The sequence below is a fragment of the Brassica napus genome, chromosome C3, assembly GCF_020379485.1.
Source record: "Brassica napus cultivar Da-Ae chromosome C3, Da-Ae, whole genome shotgun sequence".
In the NCBI taxonomy this organism is placed as follows: Eukaryota; Viridiplantae; Streptophyta; class Magnoliopsida; order Brassicales; family Brassicaceae; genus Brassica; species Brassica napus.
The window spans coordinates 24,638,593-24,653,582 of NC_063446.1; the positions used below are offsets into that span (position 1 = coordinate 24,638,593).

General features: G+C 32.8%; 1 protein-coding gene and 1 pseudogene across 1 annotated transcript; both read right to left on the minus strand.

Moving 5' to 3' along the window:
• Window positions 1–4,873: 4,873 nt before the first annotated feature.
• Window positions 4,874–5,320, minus strand: LOC106387376 (annotated as a pseudogene).
• Window positions 5,321–9,119: 3,799 nt separating this feature from the next.
• LOC106388903 lies at window positions 9,120–10,722 on the minus strand. Its single transcript, XM_013829078.3, has 2 exons — window positions 10,131–10,722; window positions 9,120–9,593 (listed from the first exon to the last, which is right to left on the minus strand). Exons 1-2 carry the CDS (start codon window positions 10,575–10,577, stop codon window positions 9,531–9,533), a joined length of 510 nt encoding a protein of 169 aa, XP_013684532.2. The 5' UTR covers window positions 10,578–10,722; the 3' UTR covers window positions 9,120–9,530.
• Between the last annotated feature and the right edge of the window lie 4,268 nt (window positions 10,723–14,990).

Below are 14,990 nucleotides of genomic sequence, written 5' to 3' on the forward strand. Positions count from 1 at the left end.
TCAAGATTTTGAAAAAGTGGAAACGTACAATTCCGCTATATTGAGAATAGCGGCGCAATTAGATTATTGCGGTAAGCCTGTCTCGGAAGCAGAAATGCTCGAGAAAACTTACCAAACGTTCCATAAAAATCATTATGTTCTACAAGAACAATATAGAAATTGTGGGTATACGAGGTTCTCTGAACTCGCTGTGGCGCTTATAATAGCGGAGAGAAATAATGAACTCCTCATTAAAAACCACAATGCCCGACCCACGGGAACCAAAGCATTTCCTGAGGTAAATGCAACGGATATAAAAAATCCGAAAAAGGAAATTATTCCTATCGTGGGCGTGGTCGTGGCCGTGGTCACAATCGTGGTTTTGGTCGTGGTCGTGGTTATCGATTTAACCGCAACCATGAAAGGAGTAACAACCCAAGAGGAAGGGGATCCAACACATGGAATCGATCTGATCGGGTAAAAGGGAAAGAAACCCAAGAAAACCCTACTCATAAAAATGAGAACGTCTGTTACAGATGTGGATCGAAGGGACACTGGTCTCAAGTATGTCGAACTCCTCGGCATCTATGCCAATTGTACCAAGAATCTATTAAAGGCAAGGCAAAGGAAGTAAATCTCAATGAACACCTTGTGGGTACAACATCGACATACCTCGAATCCTCTGACTTTATGGGAGATTTCGACGAGGCCACTCATCAAAATAATTGAAGTGCTTGTACTGATCAAGCTTAATAATGCCTAGTGATGCCATAAAATATTATGTATTTCACTTTCAAAATAATGTTGTATTTCAAAATATCTAATGTATAATTATTGTGTACTTGTTATTGATGCATAATATGTTTACTTATGAAAGTTTATTTTCTTTATTAATATTAACTGTGTGTTACAGAAATGGATAAGAAAGCAAATGGAACAACAACTAAACAAATTGGTAGAGAAGTTTGCATACCAGATAGTGGCACAACGCACACTATACTGAAGGATAAGAGATATTTCTCTACTTTAAAGTCAGTAAAAATGACTATAAACACAATATCAGGTCCTACAGACCTGATCGAAGGAATTGGCAAGGCGAACTTTATGTTGCCTAATGGAACAAAGTTTTCCATAGATAATGCCTTATATTCTCCAAATTCTAAGAGAAATTTGTTGAGTTTCAAAGATATATACCGTCAAGGGTATAACACTCAGTCTGCAACTGAGAATGGAAAGAAGTATTTGTATATAACTTCTGAAAAATCAGGCAAAGGCCTTGTACTGGAAAAATTTCCAGAACTTCCTTCTGGATTGCATCACACTTATATTGATGCTATAGAATCACATCTTGTGATAAAAAGAAATCCAGAAGATGTTACATTATGGCATGATCGCCTTGGTCATCCAGGCACTACAATGATGCGAAAAATCATTGAAAGCTCACATGGTCATTCAATAAAAACCCAAGATATATACCAAAGTAATAAAATGACATGTGATGCGTGTGCTCTTGGGAAATTAATCATAAGACCATCACCAACCAAAGTTGACAAAGAATCACCAAAGTTTTTGGAAAGAATCCAAGGTGATATTTGTGGACCAATACATCCACCGTGTATACCATTCTACTACTTTATGGTATTAATCGATGCATCGAGTAGATGGTCACATGTTTGTTTGTTATCATCTCGAAATATGGCATTTGCGAGATTTCTAACTCAGATAATCAAATTAAGAGCACAGTTCTCAGATTATCCAATTAAAAGAGTTAGATTAGATAACGCTGGTGAATTCACATCCCAAGCTTTTAATGATTATTGTATGGTATCAGGGATTGAAGTAGAGCATTTTACACAAAATGGTTTGGCAGAATCATTAATTAAACGGCTGCAACTAATTGCAAGGCCATTGATCATGAGATCAAAACTCCCAACCTCTGTATGGGGACATGCTATTCTGCATGCAGAAGCACTAATTCGGATAAGACCAAGTGCATACCATAGATATTCCCCATTACAGTTAGCATTTGGAAAAGAACCAAATATCTCTCATCTAAAAATCTTTGGTTGTGCGGTTTATATTCCAATAGCACCACCACAACGTACAAAGATGGGACCGCAAAGACGGTTGGGAATATATATTGGCTATGATTCTCCATCAATAATAAGATACCTAGAACCACAAACTGGTGATGTGTTTACGGCACGATTTGCCGATTGTCATTTCAATGAGAAAGAATTCCCAACTCTAGGGGGAGACAATAAACAAGTAGGAAAAGAGATCAAATGGAGTGTACCATCGTTATTACACCTTGATCCTCCTACGAAACAGTCAGAACTAGAAGTTCGACGTATCATGCATTTACAAAATATAGCAAATCAGCTACCAGATGCATTTGCTGATACCAAAATGGTAACTAAATCACATATACCCGCTGCAAATACTCCTGCTCGTATTGAAATACCACAAAATGGTGGAACGGCAGTTGATACACGTGAATCAGGAACACGTTTAAAGCGCGGTAGACCTATTGGTTCAAAGGATAAACTTCCTAGAAAACGTAAGGAATGTGAAAAGCATGATACTCCCAAAATAGCGGAAAATATTTTGGAAGAAGCGAATTGTGAATCGAACGACAATATAGAGCATCATGAATCTGATGGAAATCACGAGATTTCTATCAATTACATCCATAATGGAAAGATATGGAAACGAAATGAGATGGATGATATTGATGACGTTTTCTCATACCTTTTAGCAAAGGAAATAAATGAAGAAAACGAAGATCCAGAACCAAAGTCTGTATATGAATGTCAAAAGAGACATGACTGGATAAAATGGAAAGATGCAATTCAAGTCGAATTAGATTCGCTTAACAAACGAAATGTATTCGGACCTATTGTGCTCACACCCAAAGATGTAAAACATGTTGGGTACAGATGGGTGTTTGTCCGAAAAAAAAAACGAGAAAAACGAGATTACAAGATACAAAGCTCGTCTCATAGCCCAAGGTTTCTCTCAAAGGCCAGGAATTGATTATGAGGAAACTTATTCTCCTGTTATGGACGCAATCACATTTAGATTCCTGATGAGCCTAGCGGCCAATGAAAATTTAGAAATGCGTCTCATGGATGTCGTTACGGCATATTTATATGGATCATTAGATACTGATATCTATATGAGAATCCCAGATGGATTTAAAATGCCAGAAATATTAAGTTCCAGACCTAAAGAGTTATGTGCAATAAAATTGCAAAGATCATTATATGGGTTAAAACAATCTGGACGAATGTGGTATAATCGTCTCAGCGAACACTTAACAAAAGAAGGATACACGAATGATCCTATATGCCCTTGTGTTTTCATAAAGAAAACAACATCCGGATTTGTGATAATCGCGGTGTACGTTGATGATCTTAATATTATTGGAACTCAAAACGAAATCCAAAAGGCATCAAACTATCTGAAAGGAGAATTTGAGATGAAAGATCTCGGGCAGACAAAATATTGTCTAGGATTACAAATTGAGCATTCTCGAAAGGGTATATTTGTACACCAGTCTACATATACCAAACGAGTATTGAAACGCTTTAACATGGATAAAGCAACTCCTCTTAGCACCCCGATGGTCGTTAGATCACTTAATGTTGAAAATGATCCGTTTCGACCATCTGAGGAAAATGAAGAAATACTTGGTCCTGAAACTCCATACTTAAGTGCAATTGGAGCTCTTATGTATCTTGCAAATTGTACTCGACCTGACATATCTTTTGCCATTAATCTTTTAGCGAGATTCAGTTCGTCTCCTACGCGAAGACATTGGAATGGAATTAAACATGTCTTTCGTTACCTTCAAGGAACAACTGATTTAGGCTTGTTTTATCCTAAAAGTTCAAAAGGTCAAATGATTGGTTTTGCAGATGCAGGTTATTTGTCAGATCCACACAAAGCTCGATCCCAGACAGGATATGTTTTTACAATTGGAGGCACCGCCATATCTTGGCGTTCTCAGAAGCAGACACTTGTTGCTACTTCTTCAAATCACGCTGAGATCATTGCACTCCATGAAGCAAGTAGAGAATGTGTATGGCTAAGATCAATAAGCCGACACATCTGTTCAAGCAGTGGGATTGACGAAAATACGGAGCCAACTATTCTATATGAAGATAACGCGGCATGTGTTGCTCAAACGAAGGAAGGATATATCAAAAGCGATAGAACCAAACATATACCTCCGAAGTTCTTCTCATACACTCAAGAGCTCGAGAAGAATAAAGAGATTAAAATAAGATATGTTCGATCATGCGACAATGCAGCCGACCTCTTCACAAAATCACTCCCTACCTCGGTATTCAGAAAACACATCCATAACATTGGGATGCGCCATCAGAAGGATCTATGACTGTTCATTCGAGAGGGAGCTTACGTAGTTGTACTCTTTTTACCTTACTATGGTTTTTCCCATTGGGTTTTCCTGGAAAGGTTTTTAACGAGGCAACAAAGACGTTAAGCGAGAGCGGATAGTCACACCGGCCCCCAAGGGGGAGTGTTACGAAAGTAAACAAAAGCGGCCACCGTAATGTTTGAAATAATTAAAGATGTGGGTTCCGCTGCACTATTTGCACAGTAAATTTTCTTCTATATATACGAACGTTTGCGTTCGTTTATAAAGCACACCTAAAAACACTTCTCTTCTATTCTCTCTCTGTATCAGTGTTATTTCTTTCTACGGGTATAAAATTTTGCCCTTATTTAAATTCCTGCGATACAAATAAATTTCAGTTCTTTTTATAACAGCTATACCTTTGATTAATCTTCAATAAAAATGGTTTTCAATAAAATTTCTCAAAACTAAAGGTACTCTCACTTCTTTATTAGTCTTGAACATTGACACTAAAATTATAATTCTCAAGTCTATATTAAAACCGAAGCAATTCGTGATTTTCTTATTACATGCAGAAAATTAGTTACACGGAGGAAAATTGGCAGAACATTTTCCAGGTAACTGGAGAGCGAGAGTGTGGTCAACGCCAGGAATAGATGGTCCATTGGCAATAACGCATAGACAAGGCTGACCAAGCGTTTTGATGGCAGTGCAACATGGCTCGTTCGGAGACAATGTGCTAAACGGCACCACTGATAGTGTACAAGGCACGAGTTCAATCAAAGCGGACAAAAATGTTCGACCACATGGGTGTGCTGTAGCCTTTTTGACCAGGCCTGACTCGACCAAAACCATAAGAATCATCACTGTAAGAACCTCTGTTTTTCTCATTTTAATAATTTATTTGTAGTTTTGAAAAATGTTTGAAAAGGTGAGGCTCATTATATAACTTCTAAGGAGAGTGTTTGCATGAGTAACCTAATGGAGTTGAAAGTAGATGGATCATGAAACTTGGGGTTTATTGTTTGTAGGTTCAAATTTTCAATGCAACTAAAAAGATGTTAAACCTGCATATTCATATCAAAAAATTATCTAATTTTTTTAGTCAATTTTTTTTTTTTATCTAACTATCAGTGTAACGCACAACCAGTTTATTTACATGCATAAAGAATGGGTTGTCAAATTGCATGCTCTTGATCACCATCTTAAACTAATGATCTCTCTTAATGAAACTTGAATCGTTTCTAAGGTTTGAGACTAAAATAGTAAAAATATTCAAGCACTTGTCAGTGTTTAAAAAAGAAAAATCAAGTACTTGTCTATCTTTCTTGTACAGTATAACAACATTCTTTTTGGAGCATCTCCAACCCTACTCCAAAACCCACTCCAAATTCTATTTTGCAGTAAATTTATCTTCAATCTCATTCCAAAATCCACTCCAAAATGGAATAATAGATATGATTACTCCAAATATGAAGTAAACCAACTCATTATTCTAAAATGGAGTTGAACTTTTTTATTTATAAAATGGTCCTCCATATTTAAATATTTCCGTTTTTAATAAAATATTATTATAAATAAATATATAAATATTATTTCACTTTATATATTATAAAAATTACTAATAATATTTCTTAATTATATAAATATCCATCAAGTGAACTATTTTATACAACAAAATATATATAATATAAAACATAAAAGACCATACATATAAAAAATAAAAGATAAGCACCATATAAAAGATATATAATATAAAACATAAAAGATCATACATACGAAAATAGACTATTTTACAAATAGTATAAATAAAAGATGATATTACTAATTTTTTAATAACATAAAACATAATATATTAAAAATATTCTATTTTGGAGTAGGAAATAGAGTAATACATTGAAATAAAACTCAACTTCATTTTGGAGTCACTCTATTTTGGAGTAGAAAATGGAGTAATACATTGGAAATGCTCTGAGCAGCATCTTAGCCGAGAGTTTGATCTATACAATGGCACACATAGAAGACTGATACGCGTTAGTTCATTTTCCATTATATTAGAGAATCTGATCGATTCAAAACCATTTTTCCTAGATCCATTGTTCTGATGTGATGTTTCTAAACGTTCCTCCGCTGATAAAATTCAAACGTATATAAGAATTTGAGTATGAGAAATTCTAGTATGAGTCTCACAAATTTTTGAGCGACTTTCATATTAATTTTTTTTTTGTGAGAGTCATGGTGAGAGATTCTTGATGCTGATGATGGCCCCAAGGGGTTCACAAAACATTTTTTATTATTATATTTTTTTCTGTTTAATTTTTGTTTTTAAAAAAAAAAAATTATTAATAGGATCAATCGCGGACCTCCAAGTGTCGTGGGGTCCGCGCTACAAATCCGGGTTCACTGGAGTGAATTCCCAAGAGACAGATTCACTAATTTTTATTATTTTAATTTTTTTTTTTCAAAAAACCGTGTGAATTCGGATGCCTAAGATAGGTATACACAGTACAAGTTGCTTGAAAGCCGTCAAAATTGTTCGACCACATGGGTGTCCCACATTGACCAAACCTGACTCGACCAAAGCTGTTTTAAGTAATAGTATCTTTGTAAGAACCTGATATTCAGTCATCTCACGGATATATAGTTTTGAATCTCTGCTGTGGCATCTCCCACCTCGTTCTATTTTTCACTTTAAAATACAGTTTAAAGTAAAAATATTTTAATGATATTTTATTTCTCATTCTATAATAAGATAAAAAATAAGTTTATTCCAAATATAGATAACTTGTTTATTTTTAGAAAATACTCTAAGATAGCACTAAAACTTTTTTGTCACAAATATAGATTCTAATGATCAAAATGATCAAAATGTTTTATTAAAAAAGTAAATATACACGTATACCCTTAGGGTTAACTAATCCAAACCTTAGGGTTTAGAGTTAAGGGGTGGAGATTTGAGATTGAATTTAAAATTTTATAAAATAAAAAATAAATATTAAAAATTTGAAAATAAAAATTATAAAAATAGTTTCAAAAAGTATTTTCGAATTACAAAAAGAAAATTTGAAAAAATCGAAAAAATTGAAAAAAAAGAAAATTATAAAAAAGTTTTAATTTAAAAACATATAATCTAAAACTATATAAAAAAATATTTTTTAATTTTTTAATTTTATTTTTTATATATCTAGGGTATTAAGGTCTTTTTACCTATTAAATGAAACATTTTGGTCATTTTCCTCTTTGTGATCTATTTTTGTGATCAAAACTTGAAAATTGTTTATTTAGGAGAATTGCTATTTATTTTTTGTTCATCACTCTATTTTTTAGTCAAAAATAGAGTACCATTGGAGCAAACTCCAACTCTATTATAGAGTTATTCTATTTTAGAGTAAAAAATAGAGCAGACTATCGGAGAAGGTCTTAAACACAAAGTTCATAAGTCATAACTTGCTCATAAAATATTAGGTGAGCAACGAAAATGATTGCATAAGTTTGGTTAAGATAGATCGTTAAACTCTGGCTTGTTGTTTTAGTGTCACTTATAGGCCTGGGCAAAATAACCGGAACCGAAGAACCGAACCGGAACCGAACTGAGAACTGAACGGGTACCCGAATATATAAAAATATTAATTATATATACATATAACATCACTAAATATATATTTTTAATTTAAAATTCTATTAAAAGTATCTGAAAATAGTTGAGGATAACTAAATTATTATAAAGTATCCAACCTACCCGAAAGTATCCGAAACTATCCGAAAATATCCAGATAGTTTTATCCGAAATATCCAAAGTAATCCGAAATATCCAATTTTTTTATCTAAATCATCCTAATTATTTGATATTTTACCCTAAATAACCGATATTTTATCCAAATTATCCGAACTACCCGAACTATCCGAACCCGAACCGGATCCAAATGAGAACCAAACTTTTTTCCGTATATTTTTCGGTTCCTACATTTACTATTCGAACCGAACCGAACCCGAAACTATCCGAACCGAACCGAACCGAAAATAGGTCAAGTACTAAATGGATCCTCTAGCCCCTATCCGAACTACCCAAAACCCGAAATACTCGAACCGAACCGAACCGATACCCGAAATGCCCAGGCCTAGTCACTTATTCTAATTCCATAAGTTTTGACTTTTAGAGTTCAGATATCTGGATCCTAATCTAATATATATCACATTTATATTCTCTATCTTCCATGAAATAGACTATATACTCTATTATCGTCCATTTTTAATATATGTTCATCCACGTCATGGGGCTTAATCACCATTTTAAACTAATATATCTCACCATCTAGTAGTTGATGGATGGCCTGGTGGCATTATCATCTGCGTGACTGTGTTCTAAACCCTGTGATCAATGAGTGTTTTAAAGTGGTCTTGTTACCACGTTGACTAGAAGACAAACATAAAAAGCTGAATATATCGGTGTCTCACTAGCTTAAACTCACTATCCCCCTTTTTAACCACCACATTAAACTAATAATCCCTCTTTGATCACTTACGTCCTCAGCACGATAGCTAAGAAGGAGCTTGAGAGAGTGAGTATTATAAAACCTCTCTTGATTGGAATAATTTTGTGTTACTGTTTCATTGATACGTCTAATAAATTTAGACAATGACTTCCGAAGACAAGCTGGAGACAGATTCTACTTAAGGGTCAGAGTCCTATTGTGTCACACTTGATTGGACTGTAAAACTCTAGGGATCATTTTACCAAAAGCAAAGCAACCAGATATTTTGTGAACTCCAGAGACTTATTTGGCTATATATAGGATAATATCTGTGAAGACAGAGACACTAAAATACAAAATAAAGAAAAACATTCATCACCGCACATCACTGTTATCATCAATCACTTCAACCACATATGGACCAGTCCTTCAACATCTTTTCCAAACAAACCAGATAATGTTTTTTTCTTCCCATCTATCTTCCGCTCACAGATTCTCTCGGTTCATTCCCCCCCCCCCCCCCTCACGATCCGAAAATACAATACAGATAACAAAACTGGAATGGGAAGGCATTTGACCTTGAATCACGCTTTAAGATTTGAGACCAAAAACAGTACAAAGTATTTTCAAGAATTGATGAGAAAAATTGTCTATCTTTCTGATATAGTATAACAACATTTCTTAAAACTCCCCGGCTAAATAATGTTTCTCCCAAGAGATTCATCTACTTGACACAATGACAACATAGAAGCCTGAACCTGCAATAGCCATTGTAGACACATATTAGTTCATGTTCCACCATATCAATGAATATGGTTAATTCAAACACTTTCAAAAACCATCTTTCCTAGTTCCATAGATTTTCTGATATCTTGTCTCTAACTTAGCACTGAGCAGACAAAAACCCAAAACTGAACCGAACCCCGTTTCAAAAATTTGAATCCAGCTAAATAATACCGAACTGATTATGATATGCAGTAATTTGGATCCTAACCCAATAATATCTGGAAAACTCGAAAACCCTGAATTCAAACTTTGGAATGAGAATCTATTAGGGACTTCAGAAGTTGGAATAGATATTAACTCGTAGATAAGAGATACGAGCCAATACACACTTATCACCAATTACCAATTGATTTTATGTTCTAATCTCGGTCTACATAAATAGAATCTCAACTAAAACACCTTTGAGTTATTATCTTCATGTGAACACATTTTTCATAAACTTCATAGCTAGTTCGTTCTACAGAGACATTCATATGAGAGGAGACCAATACTCAGACTTCAACAAATACCTCATTTTCACCGCGAACCGTAACGCAATCTCTAGGCGCATCGAAGAACGACAGTGAGTATTGCTTGCGAACAACGCCAACGTCGAAGTAGATAAGACCAGAGCTCGGCACGTCGACTCGTATTCCTTTAACCGGAAACCACAGGAACAGGTCTTGCGCCGATATCCCCGACAAATCAGCGACGTGAGAATCACCTATCGTCCCCGTAACATTCGCCTGGTAACGCAGCTCTGCCTCGTACTTGGCATCGCAGGAGCGGTTCAAGTAAACAGAGAACCGTCCCGTTTTGACGTCGAAGTTGAACTCCGTCACGCCTTTCGGGAATATCCCCGACGGCAATCCGTTCTGCTTGAGGATCTCGTAGATAGACTCGTCATCGGTGGAGATCGAGATCACGGCGGCGATGGAGAAACAGAGAATAATCGTTACTTGAACTATACGAATCATGGCTCGTTCTATTTCAGAACTCACGATGATTAGGATTCTTTTTGTTTTTTGTTTTTTGTTTTTTTTTTGTTTTGCTGATCTGTTTGTTTCGTTATGAGGAAGAAGAAGCAGAAGAAGACATTTTGCTGACAGCTTGAAACAGAGTGGAACGAGTTTTGTTTTGCTCAAATTATTGATGGCGGAACTCGGATGGAGCAGCGATCCTCTGCTTCTCTGACCATTGACAGGTCAACCAATTAATGAGAGCCACGTGGGTTACATCCTATAGGGTGAGATCCAAACCATTTTAAATTTATGGTAAGAAATTTACTCCCTTTTTAAATTTACTCTACTTTGGTAAGAAATCTTTTCCCAACAGAATTGGAATCTATAACCTTTTAGCCACTATGTTGGTGTCAGTTTTTACTTATTAGTTAAATGTGGGTAGTAAGTGGACCTTATCACATGGGAACAGAAAGAGGCATGGGTTAACGTGGATGGAGAGATGCGGCAATCTGAATGTAATAGTTACTACGACAAGTAGTTTAGGTTTCGTGTCTTAAAAGCTTCAGAACACATGCGACAATTAGATCTGCTGGGAATTAGATCTTTTGTGTAATGACTTTGTGGTGTTTTTCTGTAAATCTGAGTAGGTTTATGTTAACAAAGCGAATGATCTTTTGTGAAAATTAGGAAGAGGCATCACGATCAGATATCTGAATGAAATTAGTTCACTTTAGCTTTCTCGTTAATCTTTCTTTTAAGATCACAGTGACACTATGACAAGAGATTACATCCAAGATACCTCACCTTTGTTGAATGCGATATGTGATAAATTAAAGAAGAGAGCATTCATCAAGTGGCATAGTCATAGTTATCTCACAACCTATGAAAGAACTGGTGAAAGCCCTAGTTCATTAATGGTTATATGTCAATAGATCTCTATTTCAAATAAAAAATATTACACAAAGATTTTCATAGAAAATCTAAAATTGCAGTAAATTTGATAATATTAGAGTGACATTATAATTTCAGAAAAACATATAAACCAAACAGATTTATGATTTATCGATTCATAGAATGATACATATGTAATGCAAGTAGAACGGTTAGATGTAAATCTTCAATAATGCATGTAATATTCTTGGCTGTCACATCATTAGTGTAATTTGGCCTTTAACTGTGGACAAAAGAAATGGTCTCTAAATTTGGATTTTCCATATCGATTGCAAACATGCAACATAACCGTATCATCTTTATGGATTTCTTCGTTCATACTGATGATTATATTTTGTATCCATAGCATTACCGGTGGCGGAGCCAGAAAAACTATTTGATGGGGCCACATATTAAATATATTTAATAATATAAAATTAATAAAATAAAATAAACATTTATTAAATATATATGCTATAAAATGCTAATCAGAAAACATAATTTACTATAAGCTACAAAAAAATAATAAGCAATATTTATTTCTTAGACCATTTACAAAAAAAAAATATTTCTTTTTCAGACATGAAATTTTTAATGAAATTATTAGAAACTTTACAGTTTTAAATGCTACAGTTAAAATTAAATTAAAATATACAAGTCTTTAAGTTTATGTTATATATATAGTAATATGTTTAAATAAATAGTCGCTTCTTTCGGTCATTATATTATAAAGAACTAAACTTTACAATATTAAATAAAAATAATGTATTATTTACTATTTCAATTTTTCTGTTAACTATTTATTATTAATAACTTATATTTGTTTACTAGAAACTATGAATATCTACCGTTAAAATAATAGACTTAGAATGTGTTTCACGAAAAGAAATAAAATATAAAAAGGAAAATATAATAGGGCAAATCTTCAAAATAGTACCTTTCTAAGTTTATATCCTAAACCCTAAACTCTAAACCCTAAATTCTAAACCCCACCATTTAGCTCTAAATCGTAAGTTTGTGAAGAAGCTACAATAAGAAGTATATCAATTAAATATAAAAAAGCAGGAAAATAGTAAGTAGTAAAAGTGTACGTGTCAAACAGCAGATCATTGTAGAGAAAGAGAAGGAAAAAGATAGGATACGGGAGTTCGAACTCCGAAACGAACGACTTAGAGGGGGGGCACTTTACCAAATGTTCCGCAGAAAATAAGTGCTTATCTTAATACCTAAGCGCGTTATATAAAAGAGTCGGGGCACGTACCTATCACTGTAGATCCACCCCTGAGCATTACTCTCACTTGCAAAATAGAGTAGACGGTAAGCGATCAGAAATCATAGTCCGGCTCGTCATGTTCCCCTTGGCTGCAACAGCTACTTAGTGAGAAGGCTCGTCAGTAAAGTTTACGCTTTGTGAATTAGTACAAAAACCAATCCGTTGGTTGGTATAATCTCAATTTTTGGTGTGTTCTATCTATATGCTCTTTTGAGCTCTTTATGTTACCTACTCGTAATTTCTTTTAGTTTATTTAGCTTTTTTTAAAGATATTGTTTGAACTTTGTGTTTTTATGGCTTAAAACTAAACAGTGTTAAAAAAATCATTAGTGTAATAATTCATAATTTATACTTAAATTTATTATGTTAAGAAAATTGTTTGTTTTTTTGGGCAACATAGAAAAAAAATTAACCGAAGAAAACAACTATAGGAAACAAAAATTGCGGTGTACCATAGAACAAAATCTAGCTAAGATAAAATATACAAGAAAGTTTTGTTTGTGTTATATACATAGGATAGATCTATACTTAGTATCTGATTTCTAGAATAAGTAGATGACCAGAATGAATATTCTATCCGTAGGTAGGACATAAAGTAAAATATGATTTCATTATTTTTTAAAAAAATTAAATAGTCATACTTGTGTTTTCAACGGTTTTCATATTTTTTTATATTTTTAAATTTTAGTTTTCTATTTTTTCTATTACAAAAGGGTTAAACATATCCAAAATGGTCAAAAATATCAAAAATCTTATTAAGACACATAAAAGTTGAAAGTGTCTCTTTTTTCTAATTATCCCTAAGAATAATCATATTTCCGAAAATTCAGTTACAAAATATTCTAAAAATATCTGGAAATCTTATTACTTTCCCAAAACGTGTATCTCGATTTTCTTCTCAAAATTAAAATATTTTAATTTGGAAATCTTATTAGTATGCTGTTGTGGTGGTCTCTTTATCTCAGTTCTTGAAGAAGTTAAAGGCATATATAATGTGAAGAGAGCATATAGAATGCTGTGCCTCAGCCTTGTCAGTTTCAATAAGTTTAGGGTTAAAAGGCCATTCCTTTTTCAATTTGGGATCAGATTGCCAAAGGAGGCTTAGGGGAGTTTGGTCTATCATTCTCATAAAACTAGTTCTGCATCTTTCGTTAGGTTGAGTAACATTATATGACTAGGTTAAGATCCGCGCTTTGCGCGGAATCAACATTATATATATAAATTATTTTATGTATAAATATTTTTGCATATTATGAAATAATTAATATATATTAAATAATTAAAGTTCAGTAACTATTAAATATATAATTAAATTGGTGCGAACATATAAATTAATTTTATTAATCCAAATTTTTTTTTATATATTTGATAGGATATGTAATTAAATTTAAATGATACTAACATAGATAATATATTTTCGTATATTTTTAATATTAATATCTATTAAATGATGATTTCTACTCATATAGTTTTTTCGATCATTTATATCTTTTATAGAAAAATATTTAAATTACTGATAACAAAATTTTCATTGTGGGATTAATAGTTTTAGTAATTTATAATTAAAAAAAAATAAGTTGTCAATGATCGTTCAAAACTTTTATCAAAAAAATTGTTCAAAGTAACTTTTGAAACTAAAATATTATATTTTATATGGTTTATAGTTTAATTTAAAATGATATATATATTAATCTTAATAATTAATTAAATTAGACTTTTTACTTATATAATTTTTGTAATCATTTGTATTTTGTCCTAACAAAATTTTTAAACCATGGATCATAAAATTTGAATGTGAGACTCTTAACAGTTTTAGTAATTTATAACCGTTTATAAAAATTCAAAATATAACATATACATAAAAATTTAAAATTTTATTATATGGTTATTGTGTTTGTTTAATTTATTTAATAGTTTAAAATTAAACAAATATGATAGAAAATACACTATTTTTTTTTATCAAATCTTTATTATTCAAAATCATTAATTTCCATATATACTTTAACACATTAGGCAATTCCGTAAATTTTATTTAAGAAAATAATAAAGTACATTAATGATGAATTTATTGTTAGTTTAATAATAAGCTTATTATATAATTAGATGAACCAACATATTTCTCTAATGATTCTAAGAATCATCTTAGTGATGACATGTGGCTACAAAATGAAGTTGTAATGGTTCTCAAATAATATATAGGGGATTCTGAGCTCTAGATTCTGCTT

Excerpts from the sequence above, each read along its gene's own strand:
- LOC106388903 (XM_013829078.3), bottom strand. The coding sequence starts at position 10,577 with ATGATTCGTATAGTTCAAGTAACGATTATTCTCTGTTTCTCCATCGCC. Across the intron at positions 9,594-10,130 it reads CGGTTCGCGGTGAAAATGAG|GTTCAGGCTTCTATGTTGTC; the intron begins GTATTTGTTGAA and ends TGGCTATTGCAG.